This window comes from Seriola dumerili, unplaced genomic scaffold (genome assembly GCF_002260705.1).
Source record: "Seriola dumerili isolate Sdu_G_001 unplaced genomic scaffold, Sdu_1.0 BDQW01000449.1, whole genome shotgun sequence".
Lineage (NCBI taxonomy): Eukaryota > Metazoa > Chordata > Actinopteri > Carangiformes > Carangidae > Seriola > Seriola dumerili.
Genome location: NW_019174704.1, coordinates 1,881,672 through 1,898,464, shown reverse-complemented (window position 1 = coordinate 1,898,464; position 16,793 = coordinate 1,881,672). Strand labels below are relative to the sequence as shown.

The following is a 16,793-nucleotide window of genomic DNA, read 5'->3' as shown; positions in this document are numbered from 1 at the left end:
TGTATACATTTGTCAGTGTTTTGCTATGGATTGCTTGCATGTATGTTTTGGGGGTTTTCTGACACTGTTTCATACTGTTGAGTTCATTGTTAATTCTGTAGATCACTGTGTTATAGTGCAAAAAAAAAGGTCTTAACAGACTGACAACTCAATCAGCATTACAGTTTTTGTCTATGAATGCATTTTCTAAATGTTGATGAACGCCGTAAGCTTGTATATGTTCTTATGCTTTAATCTCTGTTCATGTGATGTATTCCTGAAAGCAGTAGTAGTTTGTTGCTCATCCAAATGCCTGAATGTTAGACTGTGATCCCTGCTAAATTATCCGCATATGTTTACACAAGCAGATGAGATGTGAAATGTCTCCTCATAGAGACGGTGCCTTTAATTTGATGCCTCTTGCTACGTATGTTGTGGACATGCTGCTGACAGGATCCTTTGTAGGCATTGTCAAAATGGCTGGCAGCCACAACCTGCCCATCCCCGCTAAAATAATAGCATGCTAACAGGAGTGTTGCTGTGTCTCCTCCAGCAGGGAAATTGAAATGTCCATCACAAATGTCAGATAAGAGGGAAGTGGGATTTTCTGCTGTTTTAATTAGTGTGTGTTGCTTTTTAAAAAGCATTTTTTTATCAACCTTTACTGTCTTCCTGTCTTGTCTCCCAGGGTTGAGTGTGGGGAACATGTTCTATGTCTTTTCTGATGAGGGCATTACAGTTCTTCAGCCCAGTGAATGTGAGATACGAAGACACATGAAGCGGACAGAGAGGATTGTTGCTACCTATGTAAGTGCATTTTATTTTTTCTATATCAAGACTTCATTTCACCACACAGATTTCAGTATGTTGCTGCTTGTAACTGGTGAGCAGATGCCTTTAAAAAATCAAATTATGTGTACACAGAAGAATAATACTTTGTGTATGTTTTTACATTAACAGTGGTGTGTACATCAGGTACACCTCTAAGAGTCTGTCTGTCTCACTTTATCTACAATTATTCATTGACATTTCAGTGTGAAACGCTATTACAGCTAAAATGAAGGCCATCCCTCCTACCTTTTCCTGTGTCACAGTGGCCTCCTCACCTCACTAATTATAATGGGATTATACTTGTGTACATTAGTCAACAGTTCGCACCAATAGACTGTATAGAGTCTATACTACACATCCCAAGGTTTTTAATCCACTGGAGAACATCACTCTCCCAGAGCAATGGGCTTTAGATGGTAAAAGTTGCTTGTTCCTCTGAGGGATTTGGGTTTTACAGGAGTCTGTAATTGTATTACAGATCAATACAAACTCAATAAGCCATGTGTTAGACAGTTCCTGCTGTAAACAGCAGTTTCACCACTTTGGTGAGGTGGAGAGGAGGTTGAAACTCTTGAAACACAATCTTTGTGGGTGTGTGTATGTTCATTAGTGATTACATACCAGTATATGTGTGTGGGAGTGTGTGCATAAATGTCTAGTCAGCAAAGACAGCTGGCTGCAGGGCTTGTAGAGGTGATACGTTACTTGAGTCAGCAGTGGTATATGAGCTTGTTTGCTTCAAACTGGTGCAAAATCTGATCATTACCTTAAGAGTAAAAACACTGGTTTCTGTAGGGAAACCTTCATAATAACTATAATTAGTAGCATCAGAAATAAAAGTATTATTGGAACGAAACATACACCAGTAAAGACATCAGTATGCACCTTTGGTAGGGCTGAGGGACATGGTTGAAACTATTATCCTTATTATATTAATAGTTCCTTTAACTCAAGGTCGAAGTTTCTCCTGTTTAATACTTACTTTTCTTAAATTAAATTTGGGACTATTTATTCATATCTTGCACTGCAATGTAGCTGTACCTCTTTGAATTGAGAGGTGCTATACAAATTAACTTCCTTTGTCTTACCTTGCCTTAACAAGAATACGTTTCCAATATAAATGTATGGCACAATGAGTGCTGTTAAATAATCAAATTAGGTGATTGACAGAAAATCAGCAATTGTGATGAATTAATTATTTTTTGTTATGATTTCTCAAGTAAAAAGGTGAACATTTACTGGTTTTAGCTCCTCAAAAGTGAGGCTTTTCAGCTTTTGCATTGTTGTTTGGACAAAACAAGCAAGACTAAACAATCTGTTGTTAATTAAAAACAATTAACAGATGAATTAATGATTGTGGGCCCAACCTCAATATGGTTAAGTTATTAACTTGGTCAATGCAGTGATCTGTGTTCCATGTTTTATGATTTAATCAAATGAGGAACCACGGTTATTTTGAATAATTAATTCATTCCATGACATGATCATATCATATTTGATTCCAATGAAAGTAGATAACCCACAATTTTGAATTTTTGCTCAGACCTAATCATTGGTGATGGATGATAGAGGGAAAAGCACCATACTGCTGATCTGTGACACACTGCCAACCTTTTCCTCCCCCCATCATCCCCTCTATTCTCTGCTGGTTCTTACCAGGAGGAGATGTGCCCTAAAGGTGAGGGGGTGTCACCTCAGCACTGCGTGTGGTCCTCAGCAGTCAACATCAGGGATAAGTACATCTACGTGACCCAGCCCCTCCTGAGCCGACTGCTGGTCGTCGATATTCAAGCACAGAAGGTGGTGCAGGTGGGTACAGCAGGTATCAGGCCTGTCACAACACACCAAGATTCAGAACATCTGTGAAAATATTCATCTATAAGTTAGTGACTGACATTTTAAAAGTTCTGTAAAAAATTTTGCATATTGGTGAAGTTAAGTGTTCGGAAAAGTTCAGCACTTTTCTCTAAATGAGAAAAGTAAACTGGAAAAAGATGGAGTTCATTTGAGGTTTCTCTGGACATACTGCACAATTGCTGCTGTTTAATAGACTCCAATCTTAAGGTTCTATTTCTTTAACATCTTTTGTTCTGGGCAGCTGTGGCAAGACAGGCAGAGCAGGTTGTAAACTAATCACAGGGTTTGTGGTTTTATCCCCGACTCTTGCCACGGTGTCCTTGGGAAAAATAGTGAGCCCCAGCATTCAGGCCAGCACCTTGCATGGTAGCCACCTGCCTTCAGTGAGTGAATGACAGACAAAATGCTATATAAATGTAGTCCCTTTATTTTATTAAAGAGCAGTTACCCAATCTTAGCTTCTGAACCATAGCTGGCCATTGCAGTCCTGTCAAGCTTTGGATTTCTCGGCATGATGAAGCAGTATGAATTGAGCTCTAATAAGAGCGTTACTCAGCATCTAAATAATTTGGAGGGGGGTGTAGGGTTTTTTTAAGCTTTTCTTAAACCAAAAGCACAAGAATAAAATCATTTGATCTGCTCTAAGGTAAGGGGCATACATTAACATGCTTGACACAGTCTTAACCTTGTGTTACTTTTAAAACCAAAGAGAGGATCATTAACTATCTACATTATTTTATTAGATTAGGAAGAAATGGGGTCACAACTGGCACATCCACTATGTCCTTGCTGTGATGCTTGATGAGCTGATCCTGTATGCTATTATATCAGAGTTTTTAATAATGTTAGCAGCTCTGTTCTGCTCTTTATTGGATTTGGGGAAGTTTACACTCTTACAATCCCAGCCAAACTCAGTACCCAAGACAGTGTTACATTTACACATCGGTTAATCCTCAAAGTCTCTTTTCTGGTGAAAATTAAACATACTACTTGAAAATGTAAACAGCGAATCATGAATCTATTTTGGGGGTTACTGGTTCAACAGCATCCAAACAGTGTAAGAACAAAACATCAGTCTGATATTATATTTTTTCTTACTGCAATACAAGACAGATACTTTACTTTTATTTTCTTCTATATGGATCATTATCTCTAGGATGCTGATTTTTTTGCTTTGGACCTGCAACGTCAGCATCAGTCTTTTAGCATGATAAGATTGTAGCCATAAAGTGCATATTTAAGACCCTTTAAAGGTTATTAAGTTTTTAAACTGAGTCAAAAAGATGTGATGTTTTCAATAAACTTACAAAGGTAATGTTAATCTGCTTGGTACAGGTGTCATATTTTCTTTGTTTATCGTTCCCCGCCCCCCCTTCCTACAAAAATCCCTTATCATTGTAAACTGTTTCTGTGTCATGTTTGAAAGGAAATCTTGACAGTAACTGAGGGCTTCTGTTGCAGTTCCACTTTATGATTTAGTATGATAAAAGACATATATTTTACATCAATATCTTGCTTAGTGCAGCTTTACTCCAGTGCCTAGCTTTTCCTTCAGAAAAACTGTAATTCTGCACAAGTGAAAAGTTAGAAAAGAAAACAAACATTCAAATCTAGTCAGTATACCTCCATGTAGCCAGTGTTTGGCTACATGTCAAACAGCAGCACCAATGTGATGTGCATACGATTTGATACACTATTGAACTGCCACCAATGTAAGAAGACCACATGCAAGGTAAAATAAATCAAATACACCTCAAGCACTTGAAACAATATGGTGCCCAGGTGGGTGCTGGCTGCCTCGCCATTCATCTTGCCTGTAACGGCTCTTTAGAGACTGAATCCCTCAGCGGTTCTTCCCAGGGTCACCATCATTTATACAGTGATACAGGATGAGAGGAAATAGGCCTAACCCAAGGAGAAGTAGACGGGGGAGAAGAAAGGAGATAACAGAGTCTGAATGGAGAGAGTGAGAGTAGAAGACAAACTGAGCAGGTAGCAGTACAAAAATGTCAAAATAAACTTAACCTTGTTAGTTTACAAAAAACAGGTAATGTAAGGTTAGATATTTATAAACACAATTTTGCTGTGACCTTTGAAGACCAATGAAATTATTTGCCATTCCACTTTTATCAATACTGCCACTGATTTGGCACAAAAGATGCTCTCACATCTCTGATGACCTTTTTTGTATTGTAGTCCACCAAATGCCTCTTTTTCCTCTCTTTCTTCTTCCAACATTGTAAAACTGCTTTCTTTTGATTGCCCTATCCTTTTCTGGCCTAGACCCATCTCTCTTTCCTGAAGACCCTCTGTGGCCTCTGGGTGCAGGAGGTTAATGCACCATCCCATTTTTCTCTCTTCTCTGTTTCTGTTATCTCAAGGCTCTTTCTTCTTACAATGCACATTTGTAGCATCTTTTCAACCACAGCTTTTCGAACAAGAGAGAAAATGGCTGACTGCCTCTCCATCAACAGAAGGAATGCATGAACAAAACAATGGATTTAATTTCTTAATGGTAAAGTCAGAATGCTGCATTTTCATCCTCACAGATGAGGCTAAACACAGAAAGACGGGGTGTATGTAGGACGTCCAGACACTTCAGAAAAAACAGCAAGTAACACTTTTCTTACCAAGTATGATATTAAAACAGCAAGATCTTTTGGAAAAATACACTCAAGTGTCTTTAAACACGAACTTGGACTGTGACAAAGAAAGTGTTATCCCTCTTAGTCTCTATTAAAAATACTTCCATCAAATTCAAAATTAAGTTAACACAATGTAGCTACAGCTAAAGAAAACCAGGAATTTACAAAAGGTTTAATCAGACATTTAGATCCAGGAGAAGCCTAGATTGCTCATTATTCTCATTTATCTTTCTTGGGTCCTTCATCAACACATGCTTTTACTCACTCTAGTGAAAAGCTGTCTTGTGCAACTTTTAAAAAATGCTTTATACTTTTCTGAAACCCTGTCTTTAGGCACAACCATGAGTCCGAGCAGACACTGGGTGAAGGCTGTAAACATGTGGAAAAAGCTGCACCAATAAAGGCTTTCATGGTTTTCATGCTGTTTCACGCAAGGAAATACAGCACCTTTGTTATTTTTCCGTACAAAGCGATCTAACCTTGACTCTAATGTATCAGACAGACCTCTGCTACATCTCTGACTGGGTCTGAAAACAAAAGGCCCAGCAGCTAATTAAAAAGAAACCCAGATGGCAATAACCTCTGGTTATGTAGTCATGTGAACTTATTATGGTGGTTTCTTTGGAGCTGCAGTAAATCAATGAGGCACCATACAGTTGTCAACTAGTATTCTGTTGTGCTTGTTTTTTTTTCTCCGAGCGGTTTCAAAAATGCTGAATGTTTTATGAAGTAAAAAGATATTCTGGTTTCCTGAAGGATGACATTTTTATTTCTGTTTTGACAAAGACATCCCTTATTGCGGTGGGTTTTCTGCTCTGGACCTCCATGAAATCACTTACCAGTCAAATTGTACATCTAATGCTGTAACATTGGTCACCTTGAATTTTTTACTGACTGAATTTTTTCTGCAGTTGGAGCTCTTCACTGTTCACTTATGGTGGCCTCATTAGAGTTAGGATTTGTTTAGGATTTTTTACTGAATTTGAAACCAGTTTCAAATCTGCCTCTTTTGAATGAGATTTGCAAGCTAGTGAAGTTAAAAATAATTAAAACACAAAAATCTGTAATAGCAGTTTGCCGGCTGAGAAGACAGAAAATGTTTGAGTGGTGACAGTCAAAGAACTGAAAGGTTTAAATATGTATCTAAACTTAAATTATAAATATGACTAGGTTATTTTCCTGAAATTGCTGTGACACGATCTACAATAAATACCGCAAATAGTAACTAATATTTGTCATCAGTCCCCTGACTTCAAAAATTGTGCTATTTTATTCATTTTTTTATGTTATGTTAGGGGGAATTTCATATACTTTGTAAAATGCAGTCTACACAATTATTGATGCCTTCTTGTGAGTTTGGCATTTAATATAACACATCAAGGACCACCATTGTACAGTAAGTGAGGACCCAAGAGGCATTTTCACAGCATTTCTACCTCAGTCACAGATGCCACATGGTGGTTGTTGATATACAGAATTTCTGCATCTTAGAATTAAAATGCAAATTAACTGAAGTGCCCCCCTGCTGGTACTGCGGTAATCGTGCCGCAAGGGCCATTACTGATTCTGGGGCAGAGCAGAAGATTGAAATGAGAGACTACTTTAGATCATTTCTGTAGTAAAGAATCACCACTCCTTTGGTCTTCTTAAACTAAAGACACACAGTCCAGCTGCAATTGTACAATGGTGTGAAAGAGTGATGTTTCCACAGGGAGCACATTAACCAGGCAACTGCCAAAAAGTTACATCGAAGCCTTAACAGAATTAGTTCCATCTGATACAATCTACTGGTGATGTTTGTCATTTTAACAGGCAAAAGCAACACTTAACACCAGCGAAAAACTAGAAGCTGCTACCTGAATGTTTTCCACATTGATATTTGATAAAATGAGCTAGGAAAAGAAAAAAAAAAGTTTCATAAGAGATCAGTGCCCAGCAAATCTGGGCCTTTCCCAAACCAAAACCAGATACAAAAGATCAAATAATGGTCCGATATAAAAACCTAACACTATCACTCTTTTCTCTCAGGACAAGCAGCAAATGAAAAACCTTTTATGAACTCAAAAGGTTACTCACATTATCACTATCACACCAACATTCATTTGCGTTAACAGCTCCTTAATTCCAACTTTAACTGAACAGTTAAAGTACATTATATTGGAGTGTAAGAGGTTGACACAGAACCCATTTCCTCGCAGTTCTCTGAATGGCCTGACCTCAGCTTTACCTTCTGCTCCCATCATGTAGGAAGTTAAACACGCAAAGGCAAGTCCACCACCTCCACATACTGTACGTACACACATGCTGAGTTGACACTTGGCTGACCAGTGGAGAGCAGAGGGCTGGACCTCCCATTACAGAACACAGAGCTTGTGGTCTCGCTCCACTGGTGAGGGTGTCAGTAGCTCCCTGTCCACCCAGCCAGAAGCAGGATAATGGATTGTGTTATTCCTTGTTGTTGACATTGCAGCAGACCTGAGGTTGAATACGCCCTGCACCCTCCATCTCTCGCTCTGTCTCTGTCTCTCTCTCTCTCCCTTGTCTGCCTGTTCTCATCTTTCCTTTCCCTTTTCATTTCATTGTCTCCTCAAGTTATTTTCTCTTTCTGGTCTTTCACCTGATGTGTGTCAGATCTTCACAGTAAAACCTCTCCAGCAGTGACACATATGCTGTCCTTTTTTTTCTCCATCACCTTCTACATCCTTTCTGGCATTTACACCTTCTTAGTACTTCCTTATGTGATGACCGGTTACATTTGACTATACTTGATAGTTGGGTAAAGGACTATTTGGTAAGAAACTATACATGTCTGTTACATGTCCATATTTCCTCCCCTTTATATCTGTGGTAGGCAAGTAAAGCATTTCGGGTCTTATTACTTTTGCTGGTGGGGTAGTCCAATCAGGATTCAAACCCTGGTCTCACAAATACCAAGCCTTGGTATTAGATTAGCAGTGGCACTACAGCCCATCTCATATTGGATTTTTGAGGCAGGTAAATATGGAGAAGAAAAAAAAAAAAAATTAAATCAGAAATAAATCGATATTATTTTGTTTGTTTGTTTACAAAAACATTGTTAATAATGATCTCCAAAATTTGATTATGAAAGTATTGTGACCAAGGTAAGTACTAAGTGGCATTTTATTGTTGAAAAATATGAACTGTTGATTTCTTAGAGATTCCTAGTGAACAAACAAGGTAATGGAAACACTTTCTAAATAACCTCAAACATACATTAATGCAGTGCTGTTTATTGGCTGACATATCTGCTGAGACCAGTATATCTGTGATAAGATAATAATGCCTAATAATATCATCAGATTCTCTATTGAGGGAGTATTCCTCTAGTTTATCAGCAAAATAAATTGATCTGACTGACATATATTATGCTTTTCATGTTTATCATTTACCAGCATAGATGCTTTTCTTTTGTGGTTTGTTTTGTTCTTGCAAGTATGCCTTTGATATGTTAATAACAGTGCAGTGAAATATGTGAAGGTAATGGACATGTTTCTATTGTTTCCGTGTATACATCAATAGGGGTTTTGTGGGTTTTCAGCACCATGAACTGTTGAAGAATAATTAATTCTATCTCCCTCTGTCTCCTCTAGGCAGTGGCAACAGATCCTTTTCCAGTGAAGATGCTCTACGACAAATCACATGACCAGGTGTGGGTCCTAACATGGGGGGATATGGACAGAACACACCCAACGCTTCAGGTAGGTGTGAGTTTACTCAGTTACTGTTTGGGAGACACTTGCCTATTTTGTTTTTGAATTTTATTTGGTCACTTCCTGTACTGTTCCTGTGTGTATCTGATGAAGTGTTTGATTAAGGTTAGTCAGGCTAATGATTAAATTACATGAAATCTAGCCTGGTGCACTTTTTAAAAGTACAAAATAGTCCTCCTTTATTGTGTAATTTCACCCTACATCTACTTTTGGTGTGAATGTATTTGTGAACTGTGATGAGCGATTACCTTGCTAGGGGAATATAATCTATAGAAGCTATTTACGAAAGTTCAGCAAGCAAGGAAAGCAGCGCCTCATAACTAATTGAGCTCCACTGTGTACCTGTGTCCCTGTTTATGTGATAAGTATTTGCGTGACAACATCTAATCTCTGTATGTTTTAGACCATTTACCATCCCAGCAAAACAGCAATTCACAGCTGCAGTGTTGTTGGCTTGTACCTGGCGTCCCTTTGGACCACTGGTGTTGGAGGCTTCACAAATGAGAAATGATCACAGGTGTGGTTGTATTTAATCCACCTCTGGGGACTGGGTGAGGCGAGCGAAGAGAGAGGAGGATTAAGAGAGGGTCGAGGAGGTGGAGGGGAAGGGAAAGGGAGCAGAGCTGGTGCCTGTGGGAGAGGTATGATGCTGTTTTTATGGGGCTAGTATTTATATGTGTGTGTTTGCCTGTGCAACTGTGGAGGACAGTGCCACGGGTAAAGCCACCTAGGGATCCTATTGTAATCTCTGTAATAGACACAAACATGTTTATTGTTGTGCTTTGTCCCACTGGAGGGAAGGATCCCATTATAATCGTGTGAGGTGTTGTGTTCAGTCTTTACTGTTTGGGGATGTTCTGTGTCTACTCATTGTGGGGATTGCAGAGGGATGATACACTCTCAAATTTATGATTCTTCAGAGGATCTTCGAGGTGAAATGGCTCATTATATATTCAGAAAATCACTTGAATGCATACATTTTTTTTTTTCAGTGCCGTTATTGGTTTTGAACACTAGTGCTTTCAATAGTTAATCAGTGGTTGTGTAGCTGTTAATGGCACTACAGTCATTTGTAAAATGGTTCCATAAATAATGCTTTTTTGTGTTGATGTAATGTTTCTGCTTTCCACTATTATTTCCAGATTTTGTAAAAGAAATTTTAACAGTAGTGATACTTTGTTTTGGATCTAAAGGTGCCACTATGTTCTAGCAACAAAAAAATAGTGATAAGACAACCACCTGTGTGTGGGTTTTAACAGTTTTTCTAATGATTTACAGTCTGCATGGCCAAGTAGACTGCACGTGTGCACGCATACATTTGCCTGTGCTTCAGTTTTGAATCTTTTCTTTGTAGAGTGTAGGTGTACCAGCAGGGGATTTGTTTCTGAGATGTTTTTAAACTTCTGTCTGAGGTTATAGTCTTAAATGAAGCAGAAAATTCTATGAAAAGATGGTTTTCATCACAGACAAAACAATTTTCTCCTCATATAATTTGAAACCGAGTGCTGAAAGCAGCTTTGCATAACATTTCTCCCTTTTGTGGGTGCTGCCTGAATTGCAGAAAACACATTTTTTTTGTTTTTCGTTCATTCATTTCCCCTCTTCCTGCAGTTGTTCAGGAGTAATGAATAATTAGAGAGCAGGGCATGAATCACTCAAAAATGCAATTGCGGGGAAACCGCATAATGGATTGGAGGCCAAATGGATCACACGACAAATAAATGGTCTGATAATGCCATTATCATTTGGACTGAAAGTAATTGACCTGTTCAGCGGCAGCCTGTCACCAGCACAGGCACTGCTTCGCTTCAGCGGATCATTCATGTGCGTGAGTGTGTGTCTGTGTTAGTGCATGTTCATTTGTGCACACATGATGTGTAAGTGTGTGTTTGTGTGGGTGTGCATTCAGCTCAGTGCGTGTGGCATTTTTAAGCAGCCAAATTTTAGGATGGCTCAATATCTCTGTGTAAACATCAGAGGGAGTGTGATTGTCAATTCATTAGAGAAGACAAATGGAGGAATCTGTGCCGGGCAGAGAGAGACATGCCCTTTCAGACTATCAGTCCAGTCTGCGTCTACATGCCAAGAAGACATTTAACTCAGGCATATTGTTTTTCTCTGTGCGAGCGTGCGCACACACATACAAGGAAATAGTATTTGCCATCTATTTGCTCCCCATTTATCTCTCTATTAGGTTTGCCAAATGTATGTTTAAGACCGATCATGATTATTATTAGAAATCACAACAATTCATCACAACAGGAAACTACAAGTATTCAATTGAGGGTGGCAAAATCATCACCATCTTTTGCAGTTTAATCTTTTAAATTGTTTCATAAAAAGCACTTTTATCATAAAGCAACTAATCCCACTTGTTTTGTTTGTGTTTCCTTTTTCTTTTTGGTGTAAATGACTAGCATTATTTTTTAGTTCTCACTGTCACCCGAAAATTTCAGTAATTAGAGGTAGGGTTAGATTTGGTTTGAAATTTTTTTAAAACAAGTGGCAATACAATATTGGAGTTTCATGACAGATAAAATTTGGTTTTCTCATACCACACTTTGAGGAATAAAAAAAAAAAAAAAAAAAAAAAAAAAAAAAAAGGTCTTATTTTTATCTTAGCTGTTAATGATTTTTAGGGTTGGTTTTTCATCCATGGGACTGTTTGAGACTGTCCTCCCATGAAAAAAGTGCACGTTTGTATTTAAATGCCAAAGACCTTTGGTGGACATAGGAATTATGATTTTTTTTTTTTGTTACATCCATTGTGAGCATTGATGCAAATAGACGTTGTCATACAGGCACAAATTCAACAGAGGGAAGAGGTCGGGGTGTTTGGACGGGCCAACAAAACATCAGACTGACAATTAGGCAACTACTGGTTCCTTTCACCCACCTATCAACCAAAGTCAACACCTTACCCAAACAGCAACGCTTGCCTAACCTTAACAACATAACCCTTCCCATAACCAAATTGTTTCCATCCCTCATCCTAACTAGACCTTAACCGCAGAGGAATCACATCCCAAAATTTAACTACAGTGTTACCGTGACTTTAGGGTTAACCACAAACCATAATGTAACAGGTTTGAATTCAACTGGGGACACCAGCTTTTGTTGCATCCCTCTCCCCTTGTTTCCTGCCATCTCTCTACCTACTAAAGGAATACAATGTCTTAACAAATACATATTATGTTTTGCAACAGTGATTTGAAAAGCCCTGCTAATAGGGGCGTAAGATCAGAAAATGCTTATTTCTTATTCTGGAGGGCAACTACAAACAATGTTAGCTGTTTAATTTGAAGGACTGAAACTGAATTTAGACCATTGTCTGTTATCAAAAGTATGAATGATATGAATATCTGATCTGTATCAACATGCATACATTTGCAAATATAGGATACGTGGCTCAGGGAGTAAAACACACAAAGTAGTAATTTACATTTTATACTCCTGCATTGAGCATTGATCTTCAGCAACAAGCCTCTTTGTCTTCCACAGAAACCATAATGTGCTTTATTGGTTCCCAGGAGCAACAAGATGAGTAATTCTGACAGTATATAAACAAAGCACAATTTCTGCACCCATATAACATGCACTGCATGAGGTTATATTGAAGTGCCTTGCAAGATTTATTGAAATTCTTACATAAATACACTAGGGCATTTGGATGTATTGTAGTTAGCAGGGGAGATGGGGGGGGGGTCTACTCAAGGCTTCTGGAGACTGAATGTTGTTGAAAAGCAAAAGCTACTCAGTCAGAACCAAATCCCCCTCAGGTATTAGGGCAGCCAGCGAGGCAGGAGCAGAGTGAAACTCAATTGGGCCTCATTGCTGAGTGTGTGGATATGAAATCCAAGGATGAGCAATGACAAAGGGAAGCCAGTGGCATTAAGTTTAGAGCACCTGCAGCCCTGGAGACCACAGCAGCTGCCTAATAATACATGAGCGATACTGCATTTAACCTCATTAACGTCTGTCATTGTATTGTACAATTGTTGTAATGACTTGCTTTAACAAGGATTCTTTTCATGTCTTGCAAGCAGTGAGAAGCAAGATCTGTTTTGTTAAAAATGGATAAAATATTCAGGAGGAATATATTGCAGTAGTGCAGCAGAGGTAACAACTCGGCAACTTAAACTGCTATTTTTGTTTCCTTGCATATGATAGTTCTGAGGAAGGAGGTTGGAGTCTGGCCCCCACTGGGCATAATGTAGAGTTTCAGGTTTAGTGGTGCAGGAGTATACATCAAAATAAATTCTACAATCAGTTATTTCCCTTTAAAAATATTCTATATGCTCTCTCGCAACATTTGCCTAGGTGTCTAAACGTAGAACTGCTTCAGTAAGCCCGGTTTCTCTGAGAATATGAGTTTCAAAATGAGAAAGAAAAGAACTGGTTTTACTCTGGAATTAGCATCACAGAGCAGATGTTGACTGGTTGCTTTCAAAAAAAAAAAAAAATGCACAGTCTCACATGTGTAGGTCCCATAAACCACATCACTTGTCCTTGACTGTGACCTCATCATGTAGGCATGTATGATAAAGCATGTGTCATGGATAAGGCAGTACATCAGGAGCCCATCAAAAGTGGGTGCACTTTACAAACATGCTGATTCAGTGCCAGGTGTATGACATGAGAGATGGGGCTTTTACTGTGGTGTGTGCTCCTAAGACAACCATCACTGAATAAGGCGCTTTATCAGAGAGCTGAGGCGGGGTCACACTTCAGCTCAAGTCATATACTATAGATGTTTATCTGTTCCAGGATATATGGGCATGTCAACTGAACAAGCTCCGGCTGTTAAGACCTGATATGTGAGCCTGTATTTCATTTACAGAAACTAGCAGCAGGGCATTCCAATGAAACTAAAAGGTCCCAGGTTTGGCTGTCACAATAGTCCCATTACATAGATTTGGTTGACTCTCTTATCCAAACCAACTTACAATAAATGCATTCAAACCACATAGGGGCAAGAGCTAAATATCATCTAAATTTGGGAGTGTACCTATTTTAACCAGGTACCTTAGAGTGTGTTCAGTGCAACAGTACAAGTGAAGTTTTTTAAGGTAGGGGATGGAAACACAAAGTATAATGTTGTCATGGAGTCAGTTAGCAATTTTTTTTGTTTTTTAGTGCACAGACAATTTTCATTGTATAATTTTGATATTGAAGAAACCTTCAAAATGTGGTGATTCTCAGGCAAGTTGTGCAGTTATGAGAAGTGTCTTTGGGATTTCTAAGTGGATATATAGACCAGTGATGTTGCTAGGTACGCGTCCTGCGTCCCTGACCCATTAAAATCTGAAAGGACGCAGTAAACTCACTATCCATGCGTCCCAGGGACGCAACTCATTTTTCCCATGAAAAACGAAACATTGTGAACAACAACTCGTGTTTAAAATCACAGTAACTAGCAAAAGTAACTTCGCTGTCAGCAGACCAGGCAAGCGCTGTTTCAACCCTCTGCGCATCTACTCCGCGCAGACGTGATCCCCCGTGTACAGTATCGCGACATGCTAGTTTAGCCACTACCACAACAATTAGCCAGTCACCGCGGATTTCATTTCAACAATTAAAGATACGAATTTCCTAGTAGTAAATAAACTCATGTTTCCACTGATCGATGCTGTGTTCACTCATGTCGACAATGTTTTAACGTCTTGGGGACGTGCTGTAATGAAATAAATAAAACATACTCCGGAGCTTAATAAGTTGCTTACAATACACCACAAACATATCTGCATCACTTTATTTTTCTCAACAGACTTTCCACTGTGTTAGTTAAGTTTCATTTGTGTACTAAAAGTTTCACAGTGATTGACTCAGTTCATTTGATTTAGTTGATGTTCAGACAAGAAGATTTTGGTCTTATTTTGGTGAAAATTTATTTGTTGACTCTGTCATGGTGATGAGAATGTTTTGTTTATGTGTTAAAATCAGCACTTTTATTGATAATTTATTTTGGGACTACAGACACCATTTTGTTTTCATTTGAATTTTAGTAATTTATTTTAGTGATATTTATGTTGCTACAAAAATGCTATTTTATTTGAATTTTGTATGTCATGCCCCTGTGACAGTTGTTTTGCAATAAACTTTTCAGACTTGGAATCTTATTTGTTTAATTTCAGATACATCTTGAACATACATGAATATATCCGTTAATTATAACCATATCATACCGCCATCAAAGGAGTTTAACACTACAATTTAAGAAATAGAAAAATATAAGAAATGAAAAAAATTTATATGGGACCCATTGAATTTCCCAGGGACCCACTCAAATCACCACCTGTGGGTCCCGGGGATTCACTACATTGAAAACCTATCAACATCACTGATAGACACTTGTTTGTGATGGACATTGATATATACTCAATAATGTCCTCACGGTTTGAAAACTGTATATCTTTGTTTTGGTAGTCACAATGTTCTATGCATTATCTACAGGTAATTCTTCAAGCCAGTGTGGGAGAAGTACATCATGCCATCCGCACAACTTTCCAGAGAGTCAATGACTTCTTCATTCCTCCAACCAACCTCATCATCACTCACGTGAGGTAAAGCAGCACACGCACATGAGCACATTCATCCACCTCTGACCTTAAAACACAGGCAACCTCCTCATTGCTCACTCATCACAGCTGTCCTTTCTGAAGTAAAGGAGAAAAGAGAAAATGAGAATTCTAATGAGAATCTCGATGGGTATTAATCACTGCCCACAAAAATCTAGAAAGGCTATTAACCTTTCTTTTGAACTTTGTCGATTTAGGTTTGCCTTTGTCTTCCTCAAAAATGAACCTGCGGTACACAAGATTGACCTGGAGACCTTCCACCGCGTCAAGACCATCAGCCTGAAGAACTACAGCTGCATACCAGTCAGCATGGCCTACACACATCTGAGCGGCTTCTACTTCATCCAATGCCAGAGCAAGAGTCACCTGCAAGCACCACCCCAGCTTCTCATCGACAGCGTGACGGACACTGTGATTGGTCCAAACCTAAACATCACAGGGCAGCCCTTTGTGTCCCCAGACGGCCGCTACATTGTGACACCTGACCCACTGAGCTCAAAGTTGATTGTTCAAACAGTATCTTTCCAGGGGGAGCTGGGTCTGAACCAGGAAATGGACGAGCCTGTAGCTGTCTCTGATCTGGCTTTCCAGCCCTCTTTCACAGAGTCCAACCAGCATGTGGTGGTGGCCACCTCAGGCTCAGGCACAGACCTGCTATTTGCCGATCTATCCTCGGGCCGCACTGACGTTCTCCAGAGCCTCAAGGAGCCCCTGACCGCCCAAGCCTGGCCCTGGGGAGGCCCCAACAGAGTGGTGGTCTCGAGCGGGTTGTTTGGACAGTACCTTGTGACACCATCATCTGAGTCCCTCTTTGTCCTGAATGGCAAACAGAGAACACCACACTGCGAGGTGTCAGACATCAAGAGAGGGAACACAGTTGTCTGGGTCGGCGAGGTATGAGTAGAAAAAAAGAAAGCAGGAGTCCTAGGATTAGGGAAAGACGTAAGAGAAAAAAGGAAAGATCAGGCCAAATTACCTATTATAAAGATTTACACGAACATAAGTTGTGGACTCAACCCTGGGACTGAGCGAGGGGGAAACATGCCTGGGTTTATTGTAACAAAAGTACACTTAAAAATAGAGTAATTGAGAAAACATTAAGAAACCCTGTTGTGATATTTCTATTGGGAGAAAGTGTCAATGCCGTTCAGTGCAACAGTGATCTATGTGCA

At 39.2% G+C, this 16,793-nt stretch overlaps 1 protein-coding gene across 1 annotated transcript in view; it reads left to right on the top strand.

Annotated features, from left to right (window-relative positions):
* The window catches only part of fstl4 (follistatin like 4), a 196,909-nt gene extending 180,388 nt beyond the window's left edge, over positions 1–16,521 (top strand). The window contains exons 12-16 of the mRNA XM_022762535.1: positions 668–786; positions 2,470–2,619; positions 8,924–9,031; positions 15,497–15,606; positions 15,819–16,521. Of these exons, the coding sequence (XP_022618256.1) occupies positions 668–786; positions 2,470–2,619; positions 8,924–9,031; positions 15,497–15,606; positions 15,819–16,521 (1,190 nt within the window). The remainder of the gene's footprint in view (positions 1–667; positions 787–2,469; positions 2,620–8,923; positions 9,032–15,496; positions 15,607–15,818) is intronic.
* Positions 16,522–16,793: the final 272 nt, after the last annotated feature.